The following is a 13,292-nucleotide window of genomic DNA, read 5'->3' on the forward strand; positions in this document are numbered from 1 at the left end:
GAAAATTAGAAGACAGCTTTGTAGGGGAGCCAAAGTCAGAGTGCAGTACAGTTTGGTCCTTCCCTTTTTATTGGAGTTTGCCCTGAAGTGCTGAGGAAGGCGGGAGGGGTGCTGGCAGTGACTCCTCTGAGGGGTCACCAGATGAACCGTTCAGAGGGAACACACCACGCTAACATTCTAGAGGGAGGTTGACAGAAGTCACAGGGTTTGGGATGCATGAACCCCTGCTCCTGTTAACTCTGGTCAGATCCTCTTTTACAACTTAAAGACAGTATGCGGTTCAGAGGTTGAGGTAAAACATGTGGAGGTGACCGTCTGCTCTGCTAAGCTCGAGGTTTACTGGTGGGCTCCACCTCCCCGCCAGGGAGCCAGTGTCAGAACCGTCCATCCGTGAGGACGGCTATGTTTTTTCAGAAGGGAATAGATTGTTAGAACTACAGAAAGGGAGGTGGGCAGGCAGAGGCGAGAGAAACCAGAACCAAACCTCCAAGTGCTGAAGCAGAGCTTTGCAGGGTTTGGCTCTCCCCTTCAGTTCCCTACACCCATCTGTAGAAACCCTGGTTCTTCTACCTTGCTCCTAACTGCTCCCGTTGCCCCTGCTGTGACACAAGGGCAGCACGTGCACTATGGGCCCAGAGTTCAATGGAGTCTTAAGGTTCCAGTGCACCAAAATCCCTCACCTTTTTGGTGTCTCTGCCTTCTGATTGTCTGTGGGAAGGTTAAAGGCAAAACAAACGGAAAACAACCCATCAGTAGTACACTGCAGCCTTACGGGAGCTATTGAAGCCAGTTTGTACTGCCCTGGTAGTATCTAATTCATTTTGGCAAAAGACAAAGGTTTAAAGGTTTTGTTTCTTTTCTTCTTTGCCGTTTTTTTTTATTTCTGTTATTATTTTATTTTATTTTTGTGAGGGGGATCTTCCTGTAAGTCAGTTGAAGTAATTTCTCAGCAGCGCCATATGTCCTACAGAAGCCGTGCCTCGCATGCAAAAAGGAAGTGTTCCTCCCCCACTCCTCATCGCTTGCAGGTTTTAGGAACAAATTCGTGAGTGTTTGATCTGGTGTTTGTAGGCTAGATAAAAATCTGCATCCGTGTCCCGGTACGCTGCTTAGCATACTCGGGTCCGTGGGAATTTAGAAGCCAGCCTGAGACTGGCTGCCGCAGCCTCGGAACTGCACAGACGGCCGCCTCTCTCTGTGCCGTCACTAGGGCTGGCAAAGCAAAGCTGCCGGGGCACTTAGCTGTGTGGCCACCTCAGAGAATTTCAAAGAGCTCGCCAGGGAGGACCAAGAAGGAGCCGGGTTATTATCCCTCCTTGTATTGAAATGTTGGTTTGGGATTTGAAGGAAAATAAACATTCACCACTGAAGAAACCAAGGAGCCCAGGCACTGGCAGGGTCCTGAGAGGTACCCGAGTAATGGATTGCAGGGGCAGGCGATCCTAACCCTTCCCACGGGGCGGGGTGCTCTCTCCACCCTGAAGCCTTCCTATGGTGCCTCGGGCTTCTTAGCCTAAGTGGGGTCCTTTGTACCCTAAACTGGTGTCAGAGCCCATGAGTAGCTTCTCGGCCTCAGGTTTTGGTCTGAGGGGTGGCCGAGCTCCCATGGGTTCACCTAATGGATGTGCTTCCTCTCAAAACAAGACAAATGACTACTTTCTCAGCACAACAAAGGCCACCCTCCAAGCCATGGGGGGTTGGGGAAGGAGGCACTACCCATCACCATAGATCCCCACTGATGTTCCAGAGCTGGGGAGCTTTTCCTCCCTCTTAAATCTCAGAGACCTGCTCAGAATGCAAAGGGGGTTCCTTCTCCTCCCCCACATTGTCCTGCCAAGGGGGTGTCAGCCAGCAGATGGAGGTTGCCTTTTACATGCAAATGCTTGGAACCCATTAATCCCCCAGTTCTTGCCCACCTACCCTCCCTCTTAGAGGATCTTTTCTGTGCTAATGGAAGTTACCACCCAACTATAGCTTTTAATGACTGTAAGGAGGGTTAGCTGAGGCCTGGGGTTGACTTGTTTTTGACAGTCCTATGCTGATGCCAAGGTGGTCTCCTGGTCTTGTGGGAAACCGCCCGCTGTAAGAGGTGAATGACAAAAGCTTGTGGGAAGGAGTGAGACATTTGAAGTCTGGTGAAGGGGATGATTGTTAACACTTCTTGATCTCCCCCGCCTTGTGTGGGCCGCCATATTGAATGTTTAAGGAAGAAAATCTTAATCCCTGTAGAAGCTTTGAGATTTGCAGTGTTACTACACCAGGCTTTCAGGCAAGGAAAAAAGAGGCCCTAGAAGCTAAGGAATTTTTTCCAGAAGCAGCCATCTGGGTGGTGTAAAAGCAAAGATGAAATCTTGGGGGGAGGGAGGGTTCATAGCCGTTGAACCCCTTGTCTGAATCACTGCAGAGGTGTCAGAAGCAAGAGTTACCATGCAGTTTAGAAAGAGCTTTGCCTTCCCATAACTTCAACCCCTCTCCTTTTCTGTTTTCTCTGCCACCCCTGCTGACCTCCTCCAATGATCCACCCCTCTCCCCCTTCAGAGTGTAGCCGTCTGAATTTTCCAAAGCCCCATCCTTCCTTGGCAGCCATTTCTTTCAGCAGAACTTTGCCAATCAATATTGAGAGCTTCAGGCAGGGAAGAAAAACATTCTTAAAATTCACCTCATCTCCCAGGAAGACTCTTGCTTAGCAGAGAACGAGCACTTCCGTAGACCAACCGTAGTTCCTTAATGCTGCCTGGGCAAGCATTTGCGAGGAAGGCATTATTGGTAAAGAAAGGTCTTACTGCGATTCCACAACCAGCATCCAGAAGTGTCAGCCACTTCGGTCCACTTCAGGTCCCAGGCGTCCACAGTCCATTTCCGTCCCGTCTTCAGCCTCCTCCTGCCCTTGCTGTGGGGCCCTGTGTTTTGAGTTTGTTTCATTTCTGTCTGTGTTCTTGGGTCTGTGGTATATAGCCGATCCCAAGCTCAGTCTCAGTATCTCAGAGCCTTCCCATCTCATGGCCGAAAGAAGCATTTTCTTTCATTGTCGGCAACCCAGGCCAACTCTGATAAGGTAGAGCAGAAGTGGCTCTTCCTCTGGAGGGGGGATTTCTATATGCCAGTCTCAAGGAGAACAGCCTTGGCACTGGCTCCATGCTTGGAGTGAACCGAATTTTGAATATGGGGGATATTGAGGTATCCACCAGCTTGGCCCACTGCAGGGGCTGGAACAAAACGTCTGTGACAGCAGAGTTCAGCTTGTGAGGGAAGCTTCCTTACTACGGCCATACAGTTGGCTTTCACTCCAGCTAGGGTTTGCCATCCTATAAAAGGCTTGTCAGAAAGCTGTCCGGAGCGCTGCAGTTCAAGTCTCACTTGTAGAATGCAGTGTCCTACACAGGGCTGTCTGATGGGAGGGATATCACGGCACCATGGATGCTGAGTGGAGAGGAGGCGTGCGCAGAATCTCAGATCCTCATAGCAATGGTAGGGCCTAGAAGTCCTGGGGTGCTCCCTGAGTTTCTCCCTCCGGTTAGAGGTTGTCCTTTTCCAGAAGTACTTGCATACCAAGGGCAAATGCTTCCCAAAACTGAGGCTCTGGATTAAAGACAAATGTGAAGTTAACCTTCATACTACTGTGACAGGGATCCTAAGCCCCCAGGTCAACATAAATATATGCAGGACCAGGAAGACTCCATAGCACCCCCCCCACATACACCCATGCTGAAGAGCGTCTTAAATCCATATACCTCATTGTACAGAGTCAACAACTGACTTCCATTGTTATCTTACCTTAAAACACATGTGGAGAAAGGGCAGAAAGACATGATGGTGCTCTCCTCTTATCCTCTCCACCCCAGAGGAACCCTGGATGTAATAGGACAGTTTCAAAGGAGCTAAACATACGGATATAAAATCATGGGGTGGGTTGGGAAAAGAACCAGAGACATCAGAGACAGAGAAGCTCACCATAATGACCACTGAATGGACTGTGCAGTAACTGTCTAAGGAAGCAAGCAGAGGCAGGAAAGGCATCGCACAGGGAGGGGTACAAGGTACTTCCCGAAGATCGCATGTCAAGGAGCTATATAAAAACCTCAGGGGTGGAGATGGACCATCCTGTAAGGCTGCTTGCCACCAAGCCTGAGGCACGGAGTTAGATCCCTGGAACCCACGTTGGAAGGATGAAGCAGACACCATGAAGCCGATCTCTGACCTCTCCTGACTTCTGACTGCAGCATGCACATATACACATAAATAAACAAATACTTTATAAATAAAAGTGCTACTCAGAGGGCCAGATTTGGTTCATAGAACCATGCCAGGTGACGTATAAACATTTTATCATCAGCCACAAGGAATTCAACACCCTTTACCAGCACTCTTGCATGTGCATTAGTGAATGTACACACCAGCATATGCACACAGACTTGCACCCCTCCACGCACACAGCACACATGTGATCTTTAAAAAAGTTTTAATCTAAAAACACTAGTGAAAACAACAGTCTCCATACTGCACCTTGTAAAGTTCTTACTCTAAGTTACATCAAGGTCTTCATTGTCCGAAGATGACGTAAGGTTACCTAAAGGACTGTGGACAATGTACTTGTCTAGTGGGAAACAAAATCCAGAGTGAAGAGCGGACTGTGAGAGGAGAGGACGTTTGCACACGCATCAGCTTACTTGCCTGCCCAGACGATAACTGATAACAGTGGCTCATAGGGACAGAAAGCCAGAGCAAGCTAAAATATCACACTGTTGTGTGGGTGGTGAAGGAAGGTATTTAAAGTCGTTTTAGCTTTTAGGACTATGGCAGAAATAGTCAAGGGTATATTGAAAATTGAGTATAATTGCCTGATGAAACAAAAAATAACCGTGTCTCCAAATCACCTGTGTGGGGGAGGGGGGCGAGGGTGGGGTGAAATGTTCTAACAGCTGTCAGTATGGCAGCTTCTCCATGTGGGGAAAACAAGTGCAAATCACAAAATAAGCCTCCATGTATGTGTGTGCGTGTGCATGTCTGTCTGTCTTTTTCAGTCTGTTTGTCTGTGTCTCTCTGTCTGTGTCTGTCTATTTGTCCTTGTCTGTCTGTCAGTCTGTCAATCTGTCTGTGTCTCTCTGTCTGTGTCTGTGTCTATCTGTCCTTGTCAGTCTGTCAATCTGTCTGTGTCTCTCTGTGTCTATCTATCTGTCCTTGTCAGTCTGTCAGTCTGTCTATGTCTCTCTGTCTGGGTCTCTCTGTCCTTGTCAGTCTGTCTGTTTGTTTGTCTGTCTGTCTGTCTGTGTCTGTCTGTCTGCTTCTGTGTTGCAGTGAGAGTAAAAGCTCATGTACACCATTTTATAATAACTGAAACTCGAATGACAGGTTTTCTTTTAATTAGCTGTGTAGCATTAAAGACATGATATACTTAAGATGGCAACGAGACTTATTAGTCCTTTTTGGGTTGTAGGCTTTGTAGCTGAGCATCACCAAGGTGAGGAGGTGGCATGGCGGGCTGTGATTTCCTGTTTGGGGGATGAGAATCTCGTTGTTTAGGGAAGGTTGGTGGGAAGGCGGCACACTGGAAGTGAGAACAAGCTGAACACTCTCCGGGTTCTTCCTAAGACATGAATGGGGCTTACAGAGAACATTAAGGCGCGTCAGAGAGAGCAGGTGCCATGTGTTACGGAAACTGGGACACCGGTGAACGGGGGTGTATCATGCATGGATGCCAGAAAAAGAGAAGGACAGTCAAAAGGAGACTCCAAGTTTAAAGAACACAGTCAGCAGGATTAGCTGAGCAGAATGCCTATGGAGAAGCTGCCTTGGGATTGGACTATCAGATGAGAGATGGGGGGTGGGGAAGGTAATAGGGCCTCCTGATAAGAGGCCAGGGGACTTAAGTGAAAAGGAAGACATTGGAGGAACAAGAGGGGACTCATGTGTCAGGAAATTCAGGACCTGGGATATAGCTCAGTGAGCAGCGTGCTGATCTGCCATACACAAAGCCCAGCTCCCATCTCGAAGGCCACATAAAACTGGGCCTGGTGGCACACGGGCTCCTAGGACTCGAGGCAGAGGCATGAGAATCAGAAGGTTGAGGTCAGCTTCCGAATCTAGTTCAGCCTGGGGTACAGACTGTCCAAGCTCAAAGCCCAAGAGAAGGGCTGGAGAGATGTATGGTCCTTAAAGGCTAGCTCGCAATCAAAGCCTAAGGAAAAAGAGATGGATGGTCAATTCTCAAGGAATTTATCGTGCAGTAAGTGACAACTATATTTAAAAAGTGACACCTCATTGAGATGAAACCCTTGGGGTGTAAGCTTCATAAGGGGCCATTGTCTCCAGGTGGTCTAGGATTCTACTTTTAAAATGTCAATGCTCCACTGTGTACATGTATGAAATTCTTTCTCCCCCTCCCTCTCTCTCTCCTTCCCCTCCCCTTCCCGCCCTCTCTGTAAACAAAAAGAGTGGAAAAATTTGAGAGCTAACTCTGACCGTTTAAAAGTACTAGAAATGGCAGCCTGTGATCCCGGTGTCTCAGAGGCTGAGGCATTAGAATTGTGGCCTGTAAAGCAAGACTCTGTCCCCACAAACTAAAACAGTGAAAAACCCAAAGTCATGAACCGTATGGGGCTGTGCTCATCCTGACTGATCTCGTCCTGGTCCCTAGCCATTTCTCAGGACTGCCAGACCGGATCAGGCCTGTTTGCCTCATGACCAGCCAGCCAGCCATTAAGAGCTGTGTCTGGGCTTGTCACAGCTTCCTTTCCTGACTTTTTAACATGCCTCTGTCTTTTCTTGTCAGCCATGCCTTCTAGTTTACCATGCCCGTGTCTGCTCACCCCTCAGGCTGGTTGAAGGCATGTCCAACCCTAATGAAGGAATTAATATCTGAGTCAGCAGGTCCTTTCTTCCTGCCTTGAGACAGGGTCTCTCTGTGTAGACCAGGATGCTCTCACACTCAGAGATCCACCAGCCTCTGCCTCAAGTGCTGGGGTTCCAGGTGTGCACCACCACCACCATCAGTGAAGTTTCTGAACCTTCAGAGTTAAGGTTCAGAGACAGTCAGTCAGTGGATAGATAAACATCACCGGAATGTGGTGACATTACTGCTACCTCATGGTTATGTTTTACATGTAAAACACCGAGAATAACCTCAGGTAAGCCCCTTAGAAGCTGTCGTGAGTCTGGAGGGTGAGCTGTAGAGTGTGTGGTGTGACTGAGGTATTCATTCATACACACACACACACACACACACACACACACACACATATAAAGTTCACATATATATTCATAGTCCTTCAGCCCGAAGCCTCCTAGGATGCCATTGTCTCTTTTTTATAATATTTATTTGTATGTATATGGGCACTTATTTGTCTACATGAATGTTTATGTGTACCACATGCCTGCTTGGCACCCACGGAGGTCAGAAGAGGGCATCAGATCCACGGGACCTGGAGTTGAGGGTGGTGTAAACCACCATGTGGGTGCTGGGAACTCAATTGGAGTCGTCGTCAAGAGCAGCAAGTGCTCCAGACTATTCTCCGAGCCCTCTGTCCAGCCCTCTCTCTATTTCTTGATCGCAAGAAGAGACTCACTGGTTGCTCAAGAATAATAGACTCCATATTGAGCCAACCATCGTCTCGGTGGAGTTAGAAAAAGATGTCTGTCTCACCCATGTGCCTCCCGTACAACCAGAAGGAGACATTGGTTTTGTATTGAATACAATGTGGGTCTCACCCACCTCGGCTCTAGGAATAGACTTAATTCTTTTAAGCTGTACAGCTTGCAAGGTCCCCAGCCCTGACGGTTCACTACAGCCCTTGTTCTTCCAGTGAAGTCTGTTTCTACCTGAGTGTTGTGCATTCTTCGGTTTAGAGGAAAGGCATCTGTCCCGAGAGTCCAAAGGGAACGAACGCTGAGGCACTCTGAGCAGGGACAAGGCCGTGAGCACCTTGTAAAAGCCCCGTTGTCAAGCTTCCCAGAGGCCTTACATAGGTGACATTTATTTTCCTGGTGATTTATCAGGATCCGTGTCTCAGCTGTTTAGGTTGCAAACGTGATTTAATCTCGACACAAATAACAGATTCATTGTCAGAACTGGGCTTACCTTAACCAAGCTTACGAAACCAGAATGCTAGCTGACATTTATACAGAGAAATATAGCTAACTGATACTTTCAAAGCACAAAAAAAGGTAGCATATTCTTTCCTGGTAGGCAAGCCTACACAGGGAGGCAGATCATAATCAGGTTATTTGGCGAATGTGAAATCAGAAAAGAGAAGAAGAAGAAGAAGAAGAAGAAGAAGAAAGGAAAGATGAATCACTTGTTTCCTGGCAAAGGCTTAGAAAATAATCCACCACACACTAAGTCCAGCCCCACCGGACTTCTCTGAAGTCTCTTAGCTAAGGCTCTGCACAGTCGTCGAGCAGGGACCTAGCGGTGTTTTATTTAATTTTTATGTCTCGTTGCTCACAGAAGTCCATGCCCACAAATCTCCCCTCAAGTTGCAACTTCTTCTCTAGATGGTAGCCATTCTGCTAGTTCAGTATTACTCCTTTTCTTTCAAAGTTCACGTGTACATCTCCATGGAAAGTGAGCCCTCACTGTCCTGGATGAACTTAACACAACACCAACAAAGGCGGGCATAGGAAACCACCCACAGCAAGGCTTATCCATCGCCGGGCACCGCCCACCCCTCGCCCCCTGTGTCCTTTTCCCTATACCATGTGGCATCTTTAACATTTCCTCCAAACGTTTGAACCTGTCTCTCAAGAAGGTTTACCAGAACCACTGAATGTAAAACAAGCCACTACCCTTTGATACAAAAGGAAGTCCTAAAAATAAGCATTGACGACAGAAGTTTTGGGTTGGTTTTGTTTCTTTTCCCCTTGTGTACTTATTTAGCCAAATGCTGTTTGTCATGGAAGACTGGGCCTGTACGGATCTTTGTTAAGGTATAATAACACCAGATCGAGAGTCCTCTGACTCCACTGCATTAATAACATCTAGAGAGGCCGAGCGCTGGGATGAGGTTGGAGATCATTTAATGTGGTACCTTCTTCATCCACCACCCCAAATACATCAGCCTTGTACATTTGAGAAGATGGCTCTTGCTTTAGTAGCAGTAGTAGTTGTTGTCATTGTAGTAGTAGTAGTAGGAAGAGAAGGAGGAGGAGGAGTTGTAGTAGTTGTAATAGTAGTTGTAAGTAGTAGTAGTTGTAGTAGTTGTAGTATTAGTAGTTGTATAAATAGTAGTAGTTGTAGTACTTATAGTAGTAGTAGTAGCAGTTGTAGTAATAGTAGTAGTTGTTGTAGTAGTAGTTGTAGCAACAATAGTAGTTGTAGTTGTAGTAATAGTAGTAGTAGTTGTTGTAGTACTACTACTAGTAGTAGTACTAGTACTAGTAGTAGTAGTAGTAGAAGTATAAATAGTAGTAGTTGTAGTACTTATAGTAGTAGTAGTTGTAGTAATAGTAGTAGTTGTTGTAGTAGTAGCTGTAGCAACAATAGTAGTTGTAGTAGTTGTAGTAATAGTAGTAGTTGTTGTTGTTGTAGTACTACTACTACTAGTAGTAGTAGTAGAAGTTGTAGTAGTAGTAGTAGTAGTAGTAGTAGTAGTAGTAGTAGTTGTTGTTGTTGTTGTTGTTGTTGTTAATAACTGTAAGGTAATTGGAAGTATATGATCGTAGTGATGGCTCCTTTCCAGCCTCTCTGGGCCTTGACCCATCCTTGCTGCTCTGACTGACTTTTTCCTGCTTTCTCCTGCACAGGTACACACTGGCAGCTCAGGACCTGGTGATGCGTGCCCGAGGCGTCCTGAAGGACCGAGGATGGCGGATATCAAATGACCGACTGGGCTCAGGAGATGACATTTCTGTATACGTCATTCCTTTAATACACGGAAACAAACTGTCATGAAAGTGACCCAGGGGACTAGGAAGACAGACGAAGGGAAGAAAACTGGGGTGCCTCCAAGCAGGACGGGACTGGGGAGTACCTGGGCTGGATTCCAGGTGACGCACATTTTCCCCAGCCCAGGTGGGGAATTTGCTGCCAAAAGGCCTCTGGCTTTGCTTCAAGGAGACCCTTGGGTTTCCGTTTCTTCTTTGGTAACAGGTCTGGACACTGAATAAGAGCAAAACACACAGCCTGCTACTGAGGGTTACATCTCTCTTGGTTTCTACAGTAGGGCTCCTAGGCGGCAGCGGCCTATTTGGGGCGCAGGCACACGTTTATTTATTTTACCTAGAATAGCAGGGACAGCCATTCCGGGTGTAACTGGTAAAAGACTTCTCAGCCTGTCAAGCTGCCAGCATCTCTCCAGGAGAAGAGCCACATTGAAAAGTTGGGGGACCATACCTCAGAAAGTATGAGCAGTCATCTCATTGTGTGTTCCAGTTATTTCAGGGATCCTTCCTGCCCCCCATTTCCTGCCCCCTCTGTTTCTCTATATTCTTTTGTGGTGATGGTGGGGTGAGGCAGAGTTTTTTTGGTTTTTTGGGGTTTTTGGTTTTGTTTTTTTTGTTTTTTTTGTTTTTTTTTGACATTTCTCCCATCTTCCCCATTTCCCTCCACCGGGACTTTCCAAATTGTCACTGGACAGTTTCCATATCAGAAACCAGCCCATCTGGCTAGTCCCATGTTCTGTGCCCCATAGTTTTGTCCAGAGCAATGTCCAAGGTGACGGTCTGTCTTTGTTGTGTAACATTTACCCCAGGGTTGTGTTTTTCTCCCCAAATAGATATGTTTGCTTCAAAACGTGGGTGTTTCATTGGACCAGTGGTTCCTGGGTTATCTTTAAGGCCCCTCTGTGTGTCTGGAGGCTCTGCCACGAGAGGCTGGGTTTGCGGTTCTGGATTGGCGATACTCCCCGCCTCTGTGTCCTGGAGACGCATAGGAAGCAGCGTCCAGCACACGGCTAAGCAGGCTCTTGTATCCAGCAGTTGGCCATGTTTCCTTAGGGAAGGGGCTGTGGGATTCAGGCTCCTTGGTCGCTGGCTGTTCTTCAGGCACAGGAGGATCGAGTGTCACAGCTCAGCTAAGCAGCAGCTCTTCCTGACACCTTTGTGCAAGGATAACTAGGATGACACTTGAATAAAAGTGCATTTGAATCGCAGTTGGTCATTGTGATGCCCCCCTCCCCTTTCACATTGTAGAAACCTAATTGCTGAGATCTCCTTCCTTTTGTGCATCCACTGGTGTGTGTGCCTCCGTGGGCACACACGGGCACATGAGCACACGGGCACAGTATCTGTCCCCTGCTTCCTTGCTGGGAGGACCAGCAAAGTCCAGTTTAAAAATCAGCCGTCTCTCGGGCAGACTGCTGCTCTGCCCAGGGGCCTTCAGAGTAGCATCCGGTTGCCTATTAGTCCTGTTCCTGTCGTCTTCCAGGATATCAGCTTTCTGACAACTGGGTATAAATCAGACCTTTCCAACCCAAGAATGGATCCAATGGTGTCGTTTCCCTAAAATGCTTGAGGAGGAGGCAGTTCCAACCTCCCAGGGCAGTTCCCCAGGGCAGCGGGGCATTCCCTCCGCCGGGAAGCCGTCCACATTCCTAGAATTGTAGATATTTCTTAGGGAAGGCCTGGTGCCATTCCACTCAGGAACAAAGTCACCCCACTGTGGAGAGCCAGGGCCCAGCCCAGCAGGTGACATACTGGGAGTGTGTGCCAACTCGTTGCCTGAGGGCTGAGCTGTGGCCATGCTGGGAGCACCCACGTGTGCCTCTCCTTCAGGATGTCTTCCCCACTCCTGACACCAATGTGGGAAGTGTTCTGTGGCAACCATTGCTTCCCTGACAGAATACGATGCTGTGGGAAACTGTTCAGGCATACGGCAGCGTGGTCCCCTTCCAGCCCGTGCCCAGTTCTCAAAGTCACACACAAACGGGGAAACTTGAGAAGGTCTTGAACTCTGTGGAAGACCTGAGCCGCCTTCCATAGGGAGTATTTCCGGGTTCCCCGTGCCTTTCATATTTTTGCTTTTCTGATCTCCCGAGTCTCACTTTGACCTTCTTCAATCACATTCAAGCCTCCAGTCAGAACTGGAGCATGAATATCCTGTAGGTGTCATGACAACATTCTCCCAGTTCATGTACCATCAAACCAAACCAAACCAAACCAAACCTGAAAAGCCCAAATTCAAATTACCCTAAAACCCGGAGTCCTTGCTGGTTTTAGTTGGAAAGGAGTTCTCTCCGTGAGGCCGCCGCTGTGTGAAAAGATCTTGGTTTGTGTTGCAGGGGGTGGGGCTCAGGGGAGAAGACTACAAATGAAGTGAATAAATCAAAAGTGGGGAAAGTGATTTGTTAATGCCCGTGGCAGATCTGCCCAGCACTGATATTGCTCTGTGCTTTGGGCTTACTCTGTGTGGGCCTCGTTGTTCCCTGAGACTCTAAGTCACCCCTTCACAGAACAGGATGGACCTGTGTAGCAAGTTGGCCCTTGGAGAACTCCTGGGAAGGCCAAAGGCCAACACACTCAGAATTCTGCAAAGCGTATATCAGTGTGTTTTTAGAAATCATGTCTGTCTGACTTACAGTGGGACCGCTTGCCCTAGCAGCCTCAGAGGAGGCTTTGCGTAATGAGAAGCATTCGATTTCCTAGTCAAGGCTTTATGGGCATCTGGGGGGTTGTGTGGCTACTGCCTTTAATGAAAGGCTCCCTCAACCCTAAATCTCTCTGCTCAGCCAGCATCTGCTCTTCTGACTTAAGGCACTTCCCTGAAGAGAGTGGACTCCAAAGCTTCTTCCTAAGTGACAACTGAAGCTTTGCTCCTCCAACACCAACAGGCGAAGGTGCAGGAGGGGCCTGCTGGGGTTGCCTATGCTTAGTGACCATCCTTCGTGACTGGGAAGGAGGGGGACAGTTGGGCTGGAGCAATCGGAAGCTGTCTTGACTGGCACAAGCCAGAGAGGTCAGTGTTTCAGCTATTTTTCACAGTATTTGAGTTTGGAGGATGGGGAATGTTGAATTTTTTTTTTTTTATTCTTAGTATCTTACCTCCACGGGGCCATGTGCAGCCAGCCGTGTCTTCCCACCACTCTCCTCTGAAAGTCTTTCTTGAGGGAAATCATGCCCCTAGGTGAGCATGACTCAGAGCCTCAGGAAACAAATTTCACTCCAGATCTTGGCCATCTGGGCGGGGAGCTCAGTTCTCCCTGGTCACCAATTTGGAATCCCTTTGGGAAAGTACCTGGTTTGTTCTCTGCCCCTCCCCCCCGCCTCCTCTTTCCTCTGCTGTTTTCTGAGGGAGCGAGTGGCAGCCAGTGCTATTGTGTGCACTCCTTCAAGGTGTCTCGTCTTCTTAAGTGAGCCAGGAT

At 48.0% G+C, this 13,292-nt stretch overlaps 1 protein-coding gene across 1 annotated transcript in view; it reads left to right on the forward strand.

Annotated features, from left to right (window-relative positions):
- Ppm1h (protein phosphatase, Mg2+/Mn2+ dependent 1H) overlaps positions 1-11,084 on the forward strand; it is a 265,243-nt gene extending 254,159 nt beyond the window's left edge. Inside the window, exon 10 of the mRNA XM_032913223.1 lies at positions 9,739-11,084. Within this exon, the coding sequence (XP_032769114.1) occupies positions 9,739-9,886 (148 nt within the window). The 3' untranslated portion in view covers positions 9,887-11,084. The remainder of the gene's footprint in view (positions 1-9,738) is intronic.
- Positions 11,085-13,292: the final 2,208 nt, after the last annotated feature.

Source organism: Rattus rattus, chromosome 1 (assembly GCF_011064425.1).
Source record: "Rattus rattus isolate New Zealand chromosome 1, Rrattus_CSIRO_v1, whole genome shotgun sequence".
Taxonomy (NCBI): Eukaryota; Metazoa; Chordata; class Mammalia; order Rodentia; family Muridae; genus Rattus; species Rattus rattus.